This window comes from Accipiter gentilis, chromosome 19 (genome assembly GCF_929443795.1).
Source record: "Accipiter gentilis chromosome 19, bAccGen1.1, whole genome shotgun sequence".
Classification (NCBI taxonomy): Eukaryota; Metazoa; Chordata; class Aves; order Accipitriformes; family Accipitridae; genus Astur; species Astur gentilis.
Window position 1 is genome coordinate 3777197 of NC_064898.1, and position 13436 is coordinate 3790632.

Below are 13436 nucleotides of genomic sequence, written 5' to 3' on the forward strand. Positions count from 1 at the left end.
GAGGCAAATAATCAAGAATATAGTAAGTGGGGAAGTACCTGAAAACAAGGGAATTTGTTCTTCCAAATCCTAATACAAGTGATTCTGTTATTTCTATGCTTTCAAGTCTCATCAAAGGCACTAGCTGCTTTAGTAAGACTCCAACAGATGGAGTTCCAATAGCCTAAAATATATTAAGAAATTATTGAAATTTAATTGTCAGGATTATCATTATTGAGTAAATATAATTTTTTTTACAAAAAAACATTGTCCAAGAATAAATATGTATTTTAAAAACATGCTGAAATGATTTTACAATTATGTGTTTCAATGCACGAGTCTAACTGGATGTCCACTATATCACAATCATCTCAATAAGGCCTCACACAAATAAATACATCTGGGAAATCTGTTTGCTTTCATTCAGATTATTGTCATTTACTTAATTTGTTCTTTCATTAAAATATTCCAGTAATTGCATTTGTGGAGGTACTGCTCCTCTCAGGTTGCTACTACTTGAAACTGTATTTCATATAATATTCCTTCATGTCTGACAGTACAATGTTTATTCAGAAATCTGCCTTATTGCTTAATAATGTTCTAAGTTTACAAATTGGAGTGCTCTATAAGGAAAGAAAGGGGATGACAAACTAAAGTTCACTTCAACACATATGGCCGGAACTTCCATATTTTGAATATGCATGACCCAGAATGCAAAAAAAATATAGTATTTTGAAAATGCCATGGCTTTTGCCAAATATTTATTGACACATCATGTTGATACAGATTATACAGATGTTTTAACTGTTTGATTATGAGCCTTAAGCAGTTTGGATATATCAAAATATTCCACTAACTGAAATACTTTCATCAGGATATGATTTTGCATGTAGATGCAGTTTAAAACTCCCCTAAATAAATAATTTGTTTGAAAAAGGATGCATCACCTTATTATCGTAGTTCACTGTTCCATCAGGAGTGGTAGCCATGATCTCTGGTGTTGAAGCACGCAAGTGTCCTGGGCTCATAATACTGGGCTTTGCTACTCCAAAACAGAGAATAAGATAGTTTCTCCACAAAGTAACATAGTTGTCTCCACTGCTTGCAGTACTTGTTTTCTTTGCATTAACAGGAATACTAGAATTTAAAAATAAATCAAAATTATTAAAATCATTTCCCAGTCTTAATTACACAGTATCTCAAAATATTTTAAAAGGGAATAAAACATGCTACGTATCCACCAGTTACAATTCAACATGACATGATACATGGGAAAGATAAATGAAGGTAGAAAACTGGAGTCTTCTACCTTACAAACTGCCATTTTGAAACTCAAAACTGAGTGTCTAGGTAGTACCTTGCAGGACTTACGGACTGATACTGAAACATGAGACTCAAAAAAGCTTGTATTAAAATCACATAACCCATAAAAATGAAAGTTAAACGCAGATTGCCACTTACTTTGGATCCACAAGAGGCATTATCAGCTGTAGCCTCGTGAAAGCGTATGGCCAAGCATAACTGAGAGCTGTAGGACAATGTTTTGGTAAATTCTCCTGCCTCAGAAAACTGAAGAGGCAAAGAACCCATGGGTCTTTAACAGACTGTGCAAATATCCAGACATGGGAAGGACTTTTCACATCATAGTGGCTATTTACTAGGACGGCATTCCATTCCACCAGCCACTGCAAATCCACGCTGTGTGTTAATGGGATTGCTGTCTACAGAGAGAAAAGACAAAAAATCACAGTGACAGTCATTTATTCCCTGCCATGTTCCCCCTCAGTACTTGTCTTTATTTTCAAGCTCCATGGCCAACTTCTGTTGGATTTTTTAAAGCAACACTTTTATGCTTCCCATCACATTGCCCTTTCACTCAGAGGGAGCTTTTCACAAATGCTGATAAGAGCTACCTCATTATTTCCCCTCCGGTTCTTCCTTAAAGCTCCTATTTACTGCGATAGGCACAATAACTTGCCCTTAAACTCTACAATAACTGATGATTATGCTAACCAGTATAATCTCATTGTTACTCTATTCTCTCTCCTTGCTGCCTGCAGCCATCCATTGTCTCTTGTATGACGCTGCTGTCTTAATAGGTACAGACCGTCCTTGTGTTCATTGTCTGAACAGCCGGACAGAGCCTTAGCCCATGATTAAGACTCCTACATGCTATGACAATGTGATAAATACCATTGCTATTAATAAATATTCTTCAGAATTCATCAGGGCATTTGAATGTGTGTGTAGGGAATTAAGAGGCTGAAGCAGGCACTTAAGCAGTTTTAATCCACTTTAAATCCTGCTACCTTCAGTGGCAAGTAGGGTTCTCCTATCAACAAACTCTTTCTGTACTGTAATTTAAATTTTGTCTTAAGGAAACAACTTCACGAAATGAAAACTTAAAGACATGTATTTTGGCATCCTTATTATTCACTTATCAGACCTCAAATAGGATGTAACAGTTACAAAAGTAATTACTGAACTACCACTCCCTGCTGTACTTGTCAGAAACCAGGTACACAGGCAACACATACACAGAATTAAAGCACGAAATCCAAACCTTCACCTATAGAAACTGCAACACCAAACCCAGGTGCTGTTATTTCAGCTGAATTTCCTAATTCCTGGGTTACAGTCAGAATGCCTCTTGCTTGCTCAGTTTCTAATCCCTCAACTTTCCTGTTTTCAGCTGCACAGTGGCCCAACTTCATTCACCACCAGTTCCATCTCCCCTTCCTACCCCTGGGAAGGGCACTCATGGGGTAAGGATCGGTTGTTGCTTTAAACTTAATCAGGCTGAAAAGCGCCCAAAACTTAAGAGTTTCTGCTCTCTGGACAAGGGCACTAATCTCTAAGATAGTATGCAAAACTAGTTGCCCTATGTATCAGTTCTTCTGCTGATACTTCATTCAAAATAATTACTGCATCTCCGCTTCCTCTGGTGGCATGTTAGGCACATTAAACCCATGAGAGAGCGAAAGCAGGGATTGACCCCAGCTGTGAATTACTCTAGAGCTCAGGCTTAGGCGTGCAGGCAAGGCCACTTCTGAGCGTACAAGGGAGCTAAAGCTTATTCCCTTCTGGAACAGATGACAGCAGTGAGTGACTTCCAAGCACCCCAAGCATTAGGTGGTGCTGGAAATAAGACTTTCTCAATGGTTTTTTTGGATGCAGGTCACAGGACCAGGATCTAGGTAGCTTTATTATAAATTTTGTTATAATTTTTTTTTCTATTGGTAGCATCTTCTATATCCATAATGTGATTTTTTTCATGGAACAGATTGTCTGGGACATGGTGAAGCTTTGGAGCTCTTGGGTAGATGCCTGGAGCCTTAAAGCTGTATGATTTCTTTGATTTCTAGCAACTTTATTTTTAGTATTTCATGTCTGATATTTGTTATGTCCATGCACTATGTAAACACTAGCAGTAACAGTAAAGTAGTACTTACTGAATCTGAAACAGCCACATGAATAAAACTTTCAAGAATAGAAGAACTCAATTGATCCATGACATCAATCATAGGCCTGTCATCATCCTGCATAACACAGAGAACAAAAGTCAACTGCTCTACTGGCCAAATTATTTCCCTTCTTATTTTTCTGATATAGGAAATAGAACCACCTAAAAATTGTGACATGAATCTCAAATGGCTAAAAAAATTCATTGGTAATGATGGGTGTATTTTGTCTTTTTCATATTAAGCTCAGAACCAAGTCCAGGCTGTGGTTTGAAATGAAGTTAATTTGTGGCTGTAGCTCACTGCTTACCAAACAAAAGCACATATCAGAAAATCCCAAATGACTTTGGATAGCTGGTATCAAAACACTGAAAATTAGCTTACTGTTTATTAAAGCATTCCTTTGCCATGAACACACATATTTGTGTTCTTAGGCATTTAGATGGCTCACTGAGCTGTAACCGCCAACACACATGACTCTCCGTATTTCTATAACCATAAAAAAGACTTAGAGGTCTTTACTATACAAGGAAAATGTATGTGAATAATCTTAAATGTGTCCTATGCTGTGTTTTTTTCACAAAATGGTATGTTACAGGAATGAGTTTAATTTCCAGTACAAATTTATAATCCTGACAGTACAAAAATGATCCAAGCAGTAAAAAAAGGTTTTACAGTGTCTTTTACATTCACATCATGCCAAGAGACAATATTAAGTTGCTGTACGTGTTTCCCTTCAATTTCTTGTAGAGCGTACAGTTATTAATGTTACATTGTTGACTACACAGAAAGGTTCGCAGTGCTAAGGCAAATAGAAATGGTAAACTCGGATCAAATGCTTTTTTAAAAACTAAGTGCATACCTGCTACACCACAGCAATTATCTTAAAAGCAACCGTAATAGCAGTTTTGAGCTTTATCTTTAGACAATTTTAATTCAAAGTTCCAGAAAAGGAAAATCATACCTCTGCCTGGCCAAGGGCCAGGAATAAAGCACGGATCTCTCTGAGGATTAAAACAGCTAGTTTACGTGTAGCAACCTGGAAACTACACAGCAGAACCAGTGCAAATCCTTCGACTGCATGCAGTACATTAGAATAGGGGCTTCTTTCAGACTGTATCCTGTGGCTGGATCCATTTGGTATCAACTGTAGAAGAGTGCAAGGGGGGAAAAATGGAGTGACGGTGTTTGAAAACCAGGTCTCCAAGAAATATTCTATTTAGCTAGGACATATAAAGAAACAAAATGCAGAGGCCATGTAAATGGTGAAGTAGGAGACTGACAGCCTTCCCTCAAACAACCAAGTTTTGTTGCTTTATCTTGTTCCACAAAACCAGTACATGAGCAGGGTCCTTTGTCCAAAACCCTCTCTCTAATTTGCAATTCAACCTGCTTTGTTCCATCCTCCACTAAAAAAACGAATGGGCAGGTCAGACTGTGAAGACTTCACAATTTTTCTACTCCAGATAGTAGGGCCTCAGGTCCTTCTTTGATCCTGTAGCAGGCAACAGCTTAGGTAGGTGACCTCCAGAACCTGACCCCACCAGTAAAGTGTAACAGTATTTACTGAAAAGTATGTGAGGATTTCTCTTTTCTACCTTTTTTTGTAATACTGTTATTAATTACTGGTCCCCTGTGATATAAAGTAGACATCATGCTTGCCCAAAGGAAAACATTTCCAATGTGATTGAGTTAGGAGATATGAAGCCTGAAAATGATCTCTCGTAATGATAATATCTGTGGGACAGTGCAGATGGGAGAGGCAGAGGCAAAGCTGTTCAGTTCCCAGGAATGTTTGTAACACATGGAGATAGCAGGCTGTAGAAACAATCTGGTTCTTTGATGTTTCTGAATCAGCCAAATGAAACGGCTAGGGGAAGGGAAGATCCACTTCACTCTTCTCAGTGTTCCCACTAGCATTATCAGTTTCTGTCCTGCGAAAATGTCCTTCTGCCACAACGACATACACATACTTATTTGCTTTTGTCGATGTGCGTTTTTCAGTTTGACATGCATTCTCTTATGTTGCTCAACAACAGTAACATCTGCTGTATTACACAAGGACACAGCTGTCCTCAAAAGACACCTCAACTAATTACCTTAAAAAATCTTATGTAGTGAATTCTTCTCAGGTGAGTAAATACAAAATACATAAACCACAGCAATACCAAGGAACATAATTTCTGCCTTCAATGAGTATAAATGTTAGGACACCGATCTCTTGATTTCATACCTCTGCAGATCTGGTTTTTGCCTGTTCAGAAGCTTTTCCCGGAGTGTGTATTACAAGCTTCCATTGTGTAAGCAACTGTAGCAGCAACTTCAGTGAAGTATCAAGAAGGGTATGATGCATATCATTCACTTCACGTAGCAGAAAATTAGTAAAACCAAAGAGTACATCCTCCCGCCAGTCAACAAAGTCAACAAGTAGACCCTGAAGAGAATTCTGTGCTATGTGTCGAAGTTCATCATCCATATGGATAGACAGCCTGTAAGTAAAAGAAAATGTCAGGTAATAAAAATCTAAGGAGTGTTTATTGTGGTAAGGGACATATGTTTCTCGGTAACTTAACACTGATGGAAAACTCCCAATGACAATGTAAACTTCAATGATGCTATCATGATTTCGTTATTACTGACCACAGTTAACATCCTTAACCTGTTTTATACTGTAATTCTTGCTACAACAGCACCTGAACATATTAAGGCATCCAAAAGAATTCTTTGTTCCACTCCCAAAAGATAGTATCTTTTAAGTACATTATTTAGCAACTTTGCTGTCTCCCCGAACCAAATATACTTTTGATTTACTCACTTCTAAAATAACTTCTATTTAGTTATGATAACAAAAGGCTTACAGGTTAATACGTAATGTCATAATTTATGTATTTGCTTACTTTCAATATAAAAATAAAAGGATCACAACACCTCAGCTGCTTAATAGTTAAAATGAATCTTTAGTCAAGAAGCAAATCACAATTATTGAAAGCAAATCTTCAAAAGAAATAAAAGGAAGCATTTGAATTAAAAAACTGCTTTATGTTTTCAACAGCTTAGGATAGGGAAATGGGAAAAACAGCCTCAGGACTTTCCATACTTTTAAAATCCCACTAGGCACCCCCAAAGTCCTTCCCAAAGATGGTGCAATTTTAGACTCCATTTTCAGATTTTATTTCCTTCTGTATTTGCATCACGTTCAAGTTCTTTTCAACATAAAAATCCTTTATACTTTCTTTTGACACAAAAATTATCAAACAACTTCTCTGTTGGTAGCTTGGCAGAATAAAGTAAATTCAGATCAGTGTGTTCTGCAATTTTTGGTTCATTGCCTTTATGATGTATTTTGTTTTAATCACCCATGAGACTGTCATTTTCTGTAGTGTGAACTCATTAGAACTCATTTTCAAAGTATTTTATCTACATTTAATCTACAGTTGAAAATGAGGATGCATTATGAAGAAATGGACAGAAAGCTAGGAGAAAAAACCACAAAACAGCCAAATGGAGTGGAACCAAATTCCATTCAGTTGGAAGTGTATGATGAGATGTGGCTCATAACAAATGTGGTTCATTATAGCTACCTAATTGGGAGGCAGGGGACATTTCATTTAAGTCAAAGGAAAGTGACTGCCATGAAACTTCACCCTTGGTGAATATGGCTCCAAAAATAACTGTTATGCTTTAATAACCACGTGACTTTCTATATAAATTTGGAAACACAGTATTTTGTTGTGCTGAGAGGACCATTTTTGTCTCCTCTTTGGAATGTCAAAACCAGAAAAACACGCAAAACCCCTGAGACTACAATTAAGTCATCCATGAACCGATTTCCACGATGACAGAAAGCAATAACAGAAAAGAGGATACAAAAGACCTACGTCTCTAAGCCCAAGTTACTGCACAACTACATTACCAAATGAGATGAAATTCAAACTGAGCATAAGACTACATCTATGTATTACCACTATATGACAGGCAGCTTGTGGAAGCAAGTAAATGTTAGTTTGTTTGTTTGCACTTGAGTCAGTTAAATTTAAGACCTACTTGGGAATTTTTAATGAATGGTTTCAGTGGGCAGTGAAAGGGCAAAAGGTACAGTATATACTTGACATCTGCTTTATGGATTATAATTTGAATAAAGCTGTCCTGGAAGAAAGTCTAGCTGCTGACTTACAGACTCCTTCTGGAAACCGCCAAAAGACACATCTGTTGTGAGGATGAAAAATTCAAATCAAACTGAATAAAAGAACCCATTAACCCAAAGATGTTATTTTACCTTCAGTGAAAAGAAAATATTTAACATCTTTCCATCCCAACAACACAGCCCCACACAAATCCCTGGCAGAACAGCTGCTCAGGTTCTTCCCAAAACCAGGGAGGAACTGAAACCTCACCTCTTCAAAGTTTTTTATCCTTGTATTTTAGTCTCTGACCCAGAAAAGACACAATATTTTAATGCAGTGTTCTCTAGAACAGCAAAGACTTACCTCCTGGGACTACTTTTTCATAACTGGGAGAAGCAGTCAATCTGGACCTAAATAAACATGGGATAGTATAGAGAATGTAGAAGCAGCTCTGGTGCTGGGGTAGTCTGGAGACTTGCACTAAGATTAGGCCAGATATTAATTCCTTAAACTTTCTTATTACTTTCTCCTCTGAAGCTGTATTTTTGTAGACTGTTTTCAGTCCATGCTGTCCCAGATTAAAAAGACCTAATTCTTTCAACCCACCAATCTTATTTTCCCTTGTTCTCTGGTCAGTCTCTTGTTCAACTGCAATGTCCCGGCTTGAACGTTGTGCTCCATATCAGGCATCCGTGGTACTGATTAGACCAGAAGAATTTTTTCAGGAATCTTTCGGACTTATTTCTATTTATACATGTGAATAAAGTTTGCCTTTTCATAGGAACATCACTTTTTTGTGTGTCCGGTTTGTGATCCTGCTCTACAATACTGAGACCTTACCCAGTTATTTCAACACCACACTATACGTCTCCTGAACCATGAACTGTCTGTTAACTGCTTTCCAACCTATTACGCATCCACTTACTTTTACCTAAATTGTGTTTCCCTTGCTTACACTTGAGAATCTGACTTAAAACAGTATCCGTGTCTCAAGGATGCTGCAGCATGAGTACATGTAGGAGATGAAAACAGCTTCCCAAAGGTCCCCTTGCTGGCGAAAGGCTGAGCATGTAATTGCTTCCAAAGTTGCTCTAGAGATGCTCTCCCCAGCTCCTCTTGATGTGTCACTTCTTCTCACAGTCAGAGTCAGAAAACCCAGCAAACCTACTGCTTGCATTGTCCCAGGATGGAAATTACCCAAGAAATGCTTACAAACCGATCATGGCTAAAGAATCACAACTGACCATTTTTGCATGAAGTTTGATGATAGAATAAAGATAGACCAGTGTTTATATTGACAGTTGCGAGGCTTAAGGAGGGAAGCACTAATTTATGAAGAAATCCACATTGGTCTTAAGAGTAGTGACGGGTCTGTCCTGGACAATCCTCTGAGATTGAAGAGCTGTGACCAGAATGGATATGTGCTTTCTACCAGCTCAGTTAAGGCCATTACTAAGGATGGAAAGCTAGTTAAAATATCGGATTAAAGGAAAACATGTCCTTTTTCATTTCCCTTAAGCAGAACTGATGTAACTATTTAATATGGTATCTGTATAATTTGATAATGTAATGATTTAAAAGAACCCACAAGTGATTTACGGCAGAGGATGTAAACACAAGGAAATCAAGCTGGCCACGCACCACAGCACACCTACCGTTGGCTGCGGTTTGGGCTTGTTTGGCTGTCTGTACTCTTTACTACTAGCAGAACTGATTGTTTCCCTGTTTTAGCACATCACTGGGAGTTGGGTGTTCACAGAGCAGAAAAACCTGCTTTTGCATGTAACCCTCTGGCTCCCACATCTGCCTTTCCTCACAGATGTTTCAAAAGCAAGAAAGGAGTGGCAAAGATTGCTTTGTCACTGTTACCTGAGACCAATATGCTGCAAGGGCATTGTGGCTCGATCTGCTACCATAATCCACTTACATAAATAACACATGCTGGAATCTTTGACTTGGATACTAGAACTGAAATGTAATGGACTCTTCTCTACTGTTATCATAATTATTTGCAGTAAGTCACTGATTTGACATCCTGAAACCTAACTGTTTTAGCAGTCAAGTGCTGTAGACTACCTTGTTCAGTGAAGTGAAGTCCACCTAGATAAATTCAGTGGACCACAAGCAGGGAGGAAAGGATATTTAAACTTATCCTTTTCTTTATTTTATGTCTTATAATAATAATGATAAAATTAAAATAATTATTATCAATTAAGAAAGCTGTGGGAAGATACCACATCTAGCACATTCTGTTTTACCAAACAGACATGTGGGAATCATAAATCAAAACTGAACAGGTATCTCCATGTTTTTCCACTACACGGAAAAGATGTTCTCTCCTGTTAATCAGAATGCTGTGATGGTTAAAAAAAGGTAATAAATGGTGCATATCATGAAGAATGGCGAGTATCATGTAACCTACATATTGATGGAAAAGAATTCTGGATGATATGTGTACTCTCTTATAATATTAGGAGTCTGTAATATAAACACAATGACTGTAAAAAGATGCTAGGACTTCTATGTCTTATCCATTAATAGCAGATTACTTTTTACAAGCATATGGTTTTGTCTAAGAAACAGTGACATTGCGGCTCAGTTTTTCATTGTTCCCCTTGAGCAATCATTTAATGCTTAAACAGCTTACCTTGCCAGCAGGTCAATCAACTCAAGTTTTGACATTCCGTCAGGAAGCAATCGAGGAATAGCAGCAACGCATGTTCTGAACAGATCGATTTTTGGTTTTCTTTCACCACTGAAAAATTAAAACAGAATTTTGACTAAGCTTAACACGTAACTGTATTAAATGATCCACCTAGAGTTTTTCAGAAAAGGGCTGGACATAATGGAGTGCCAGAGGCCTACTAAGAACATCAGGACAGAAAGCTAGGCAGTATAAATGAAATAAGAAGGAAACATGAATAAATCTTTCTATTGAATGAATGGTTCTGATGTTGACATTTTTCATGCATTGTATCTATACAGTACTTGAAAAATCAATTATTACTGATTCATTTGTTTCTTTCTAAGAGGAACTGGCAGATATATCAAGATGGGAGTTACAGTGTAGGATTCCTCCATCGAGATCAGCATTTGTGTGATGCAAGCTTTGGATGAGGCAATGAGGAAAATATTGGGGTGTTCCCCATCACAATGCAGCTATATTACACCAGCTGTATAAAGCAAATAGCAGATAGGTAAGAAGCCCAAGCAACAAGACTGAAGATCCAGACCGCTCCCCGAAATAGGGCACAGATCAATGGAAATCATACACCACACATTATCACATTGAAAAAGAAGCATAATTTAGAGGTAGGTATGTCCAGAGAGTTTCTGTTGATCCCTGCCTGACACAACAGCACTTTAACAACCATTACCAGCTAAAATATGTTTTAGTAGCTCCAAGGCTGCTCTGACCTGTGGAATGGCTCAACTGCTCCCTGACAGCCTGGGAAAGTGGTTGAGCACAAAGTTTAGCATGAACCAAAGAGGTTGGGAGTCCTTAAGTCTTCTAAAAGTAGCTCAAGTTTCAGCTGCTGATTATTTTTACAACAGATGTAGTTGTTTTCTGACTTGTTTCCAGTATTTTTTTGTAAGAATGCAGATTAAAGAAGTCCTTCAGACATACCCCTTTTTTTTTTTTTTTTAATTTGCTCATTTTTAACTCGATGATTTATTATTTGATGATTGAGTATAGAGGAAATAACCAAAGCATAACAGCATTTCAAACTGTACAGTCTTTCTCACAGTATTATTAATTATTAGCCTGTAATATGCTTCGGAGGAATCAAAAAAGCAAGGTCCTATTTATCGACTTTCCTATAAACATGCAGAGAAAGACTGTTCCTGCTTTAATATGCTTCCAATCAAACTAGAAAAGAACCGGGGCAGGGGGGCGGGAGGGAAGAGAGACACCGAGAAGCATCGTAATCTACTTGAGAGCACACTTAAAGTCAGTGACAAGCAGAAAATGAACCTGATTTTCCTGCATGCCAGTCCAATGCCCTGCTTACTACATTACCCTGCCTCTGCGCCCAACAGGAGGACATTGCATATGGTTACCTTACTCCTGGGTTCAGTCACAGAGAAAGCCTGAATGCAATACCATCTCACAAGTCTAAAGTAAGATTTATAGATTAACACTGAGCATTCACTGAAATAATGGGTGCAGAAAAGGCATAAACTGACATTAGGCTTACTTAATTCAAAGATTAAAGACAGTTTTATATTCTCTTAACGCCCTATAAACTTATCAGCTTAGATATATACTACATTAATAAAATGATGATATGATTTTAATTTACTGACCTAAATTGTACAATGAGGGGAAACTACTTTCATAATGAATTTTCTCTGTCTCACTGTATCTGTATCCTAACAGACAGAACTTGAAAGAAGGTGTCAGCAACTGACTTGAAAAAGAGTAAAATACAACTTCTCATCTGAGAATTTGGTTATAAACAAATCCATTTGAACTATTACTGCTAATGCAAATACTAGTTGGATTAATAACTAGTGCAAAATATTATATTTTTACAGTTGTAAACACTAAAGTGCTATAGGTAATTTTATCTGCAGGCAAACCAGTAAGTCTTCCTTGCTGACTTGAAATGGAAAGTGAACTTTGCAGATTTTCCTTATTAGTTCCCAGCGAGGGTAAACAGTTTGTGGGTTTAAAATGAAGGCACGTAAAATAATAGTCTGAGAGGAAACTCTTCTGAAGGCAAATGAGTAATTACTTATAAATATAAAATCTGTGGGTGTTCTATGGCTTATCAGCTGCTCAGAAGACTAGCAGGAGAAGATCCAAATCTGAGGCTCAAGTTCCAAACTTATCTGAGCTACCAGGCACAGCATGCGAAGTGTCTGGCAAGGGGGGGCCTCACAGGGCTCCGTGCTCGTCGCTGCCCGACGCAGAATCCAACAGGACGAGCTCTGGATGAACACGCCAACAGCTGTCCTCACCTGGAAGCTTGGGTTTCCATCCCAGTGGTATCAGCTTTTAGTTAGGTATTGTCAGCCAACCTCTTTGAAGTACTTGCAAGAACAGGTTTGTATGTTAGAAAAAATGGATGCCCGACCCTAACTAGATGCTGGAAAGTAATTATAACCGGTATTGAAATTCATATCCCAGTGGAGGATGCGAAGTATGACCCTTAGTCAGGATTTTAGCAAGACTCTCCAGTGGCATTTACTACTTCAACAATAAATGCTTAAAGGATCAGTCATTAAATACAGAAGCATGTCTAAGACTACCAAAGAAAATTCCAGAATCTGTATACTTAAAATGTTATGACTTTTCATTGCCTAGCTACTTCCCTCTGATTCTTATTTTGTTATTAAAAATACCATTACGATATCCAGTTACATTAACTATATGTAAATATGACAAAAGCCATAACTTTAAAATATAGATAAATGTAGTGTTGTAACTATGTATTAAAGCCCATAAGAACTAAAATAAATACGTAACTCTAGTGAAGCATGAAGTTCTGTGAATAAAATAATAAGCAATTACATGAAACCAATATATTGGCTTTTCCAGTTATCATGCACAATGCAGTTTTTAAAAGGGCCATTTTAAATGCTTATACTAACAGCTAATGATGTTTTTCATGACTTCACATGATTTTAGATCGACTGATAATTAAGCATCCTGGATTTTTTTTTCCTTAGAAGAACAAGTAAAAATGTGTTCTGATGTGTTTTTTCTTTCAAGTGTATATATTAAGTTACAGGTCCTCTGGATATAAAGTACAACACAAACATATATTAACTTACACGTCTATATCTTCCAACCTTTAAAATCTTTATGTCTCTTGACAAAAGTTACTACCAAACCGTAAGACTTCCTGAAATCTAAAACTCTTTT

The 13436-nt window shown here is 37.5% G+C and overlaps 1 protein-coding gene across 4 annotated transcripts in view; it reads right to left on the reverse strand.

The window, feature by feature from the left end:
- Nucleotides 1–13436, reverse strand: part of FRY (FRY microtubule binding protein) — a 252456-nt gene that overhangs the window by 81883 nt on the left and 157137 nt on the right. For all 4 annotated transcript variants that reach the window (XM_049822900.1, XM_049822901.1, XM_049822899.1 and 1 more), the window contains 7 exons: nt 10212–10319; nt 5674–5929; nt 4405–4587; nt 3432–3518; nt 1441–1700; nt 927–1116; nt 39–163 (listed from right to left, as the gene is read on the reverse strand). In XM_049822900.1, coding sequence (XP_049678857.1) covers nt 39–163; nt 927–1116; nt 1441–1700; nt 3432–3518; nt 4405–4587; nt 5674–5929; nt 10212–10319 — 1209 coding nt within the window. The remainder of the gene's footprint in view (nt 1–38; nt 164–926; nt 1117–1440; nt 1701–3431; nt 3519–4404; nt 4588–5673; nt 5930–10211; nt 10320–13436) is intronic.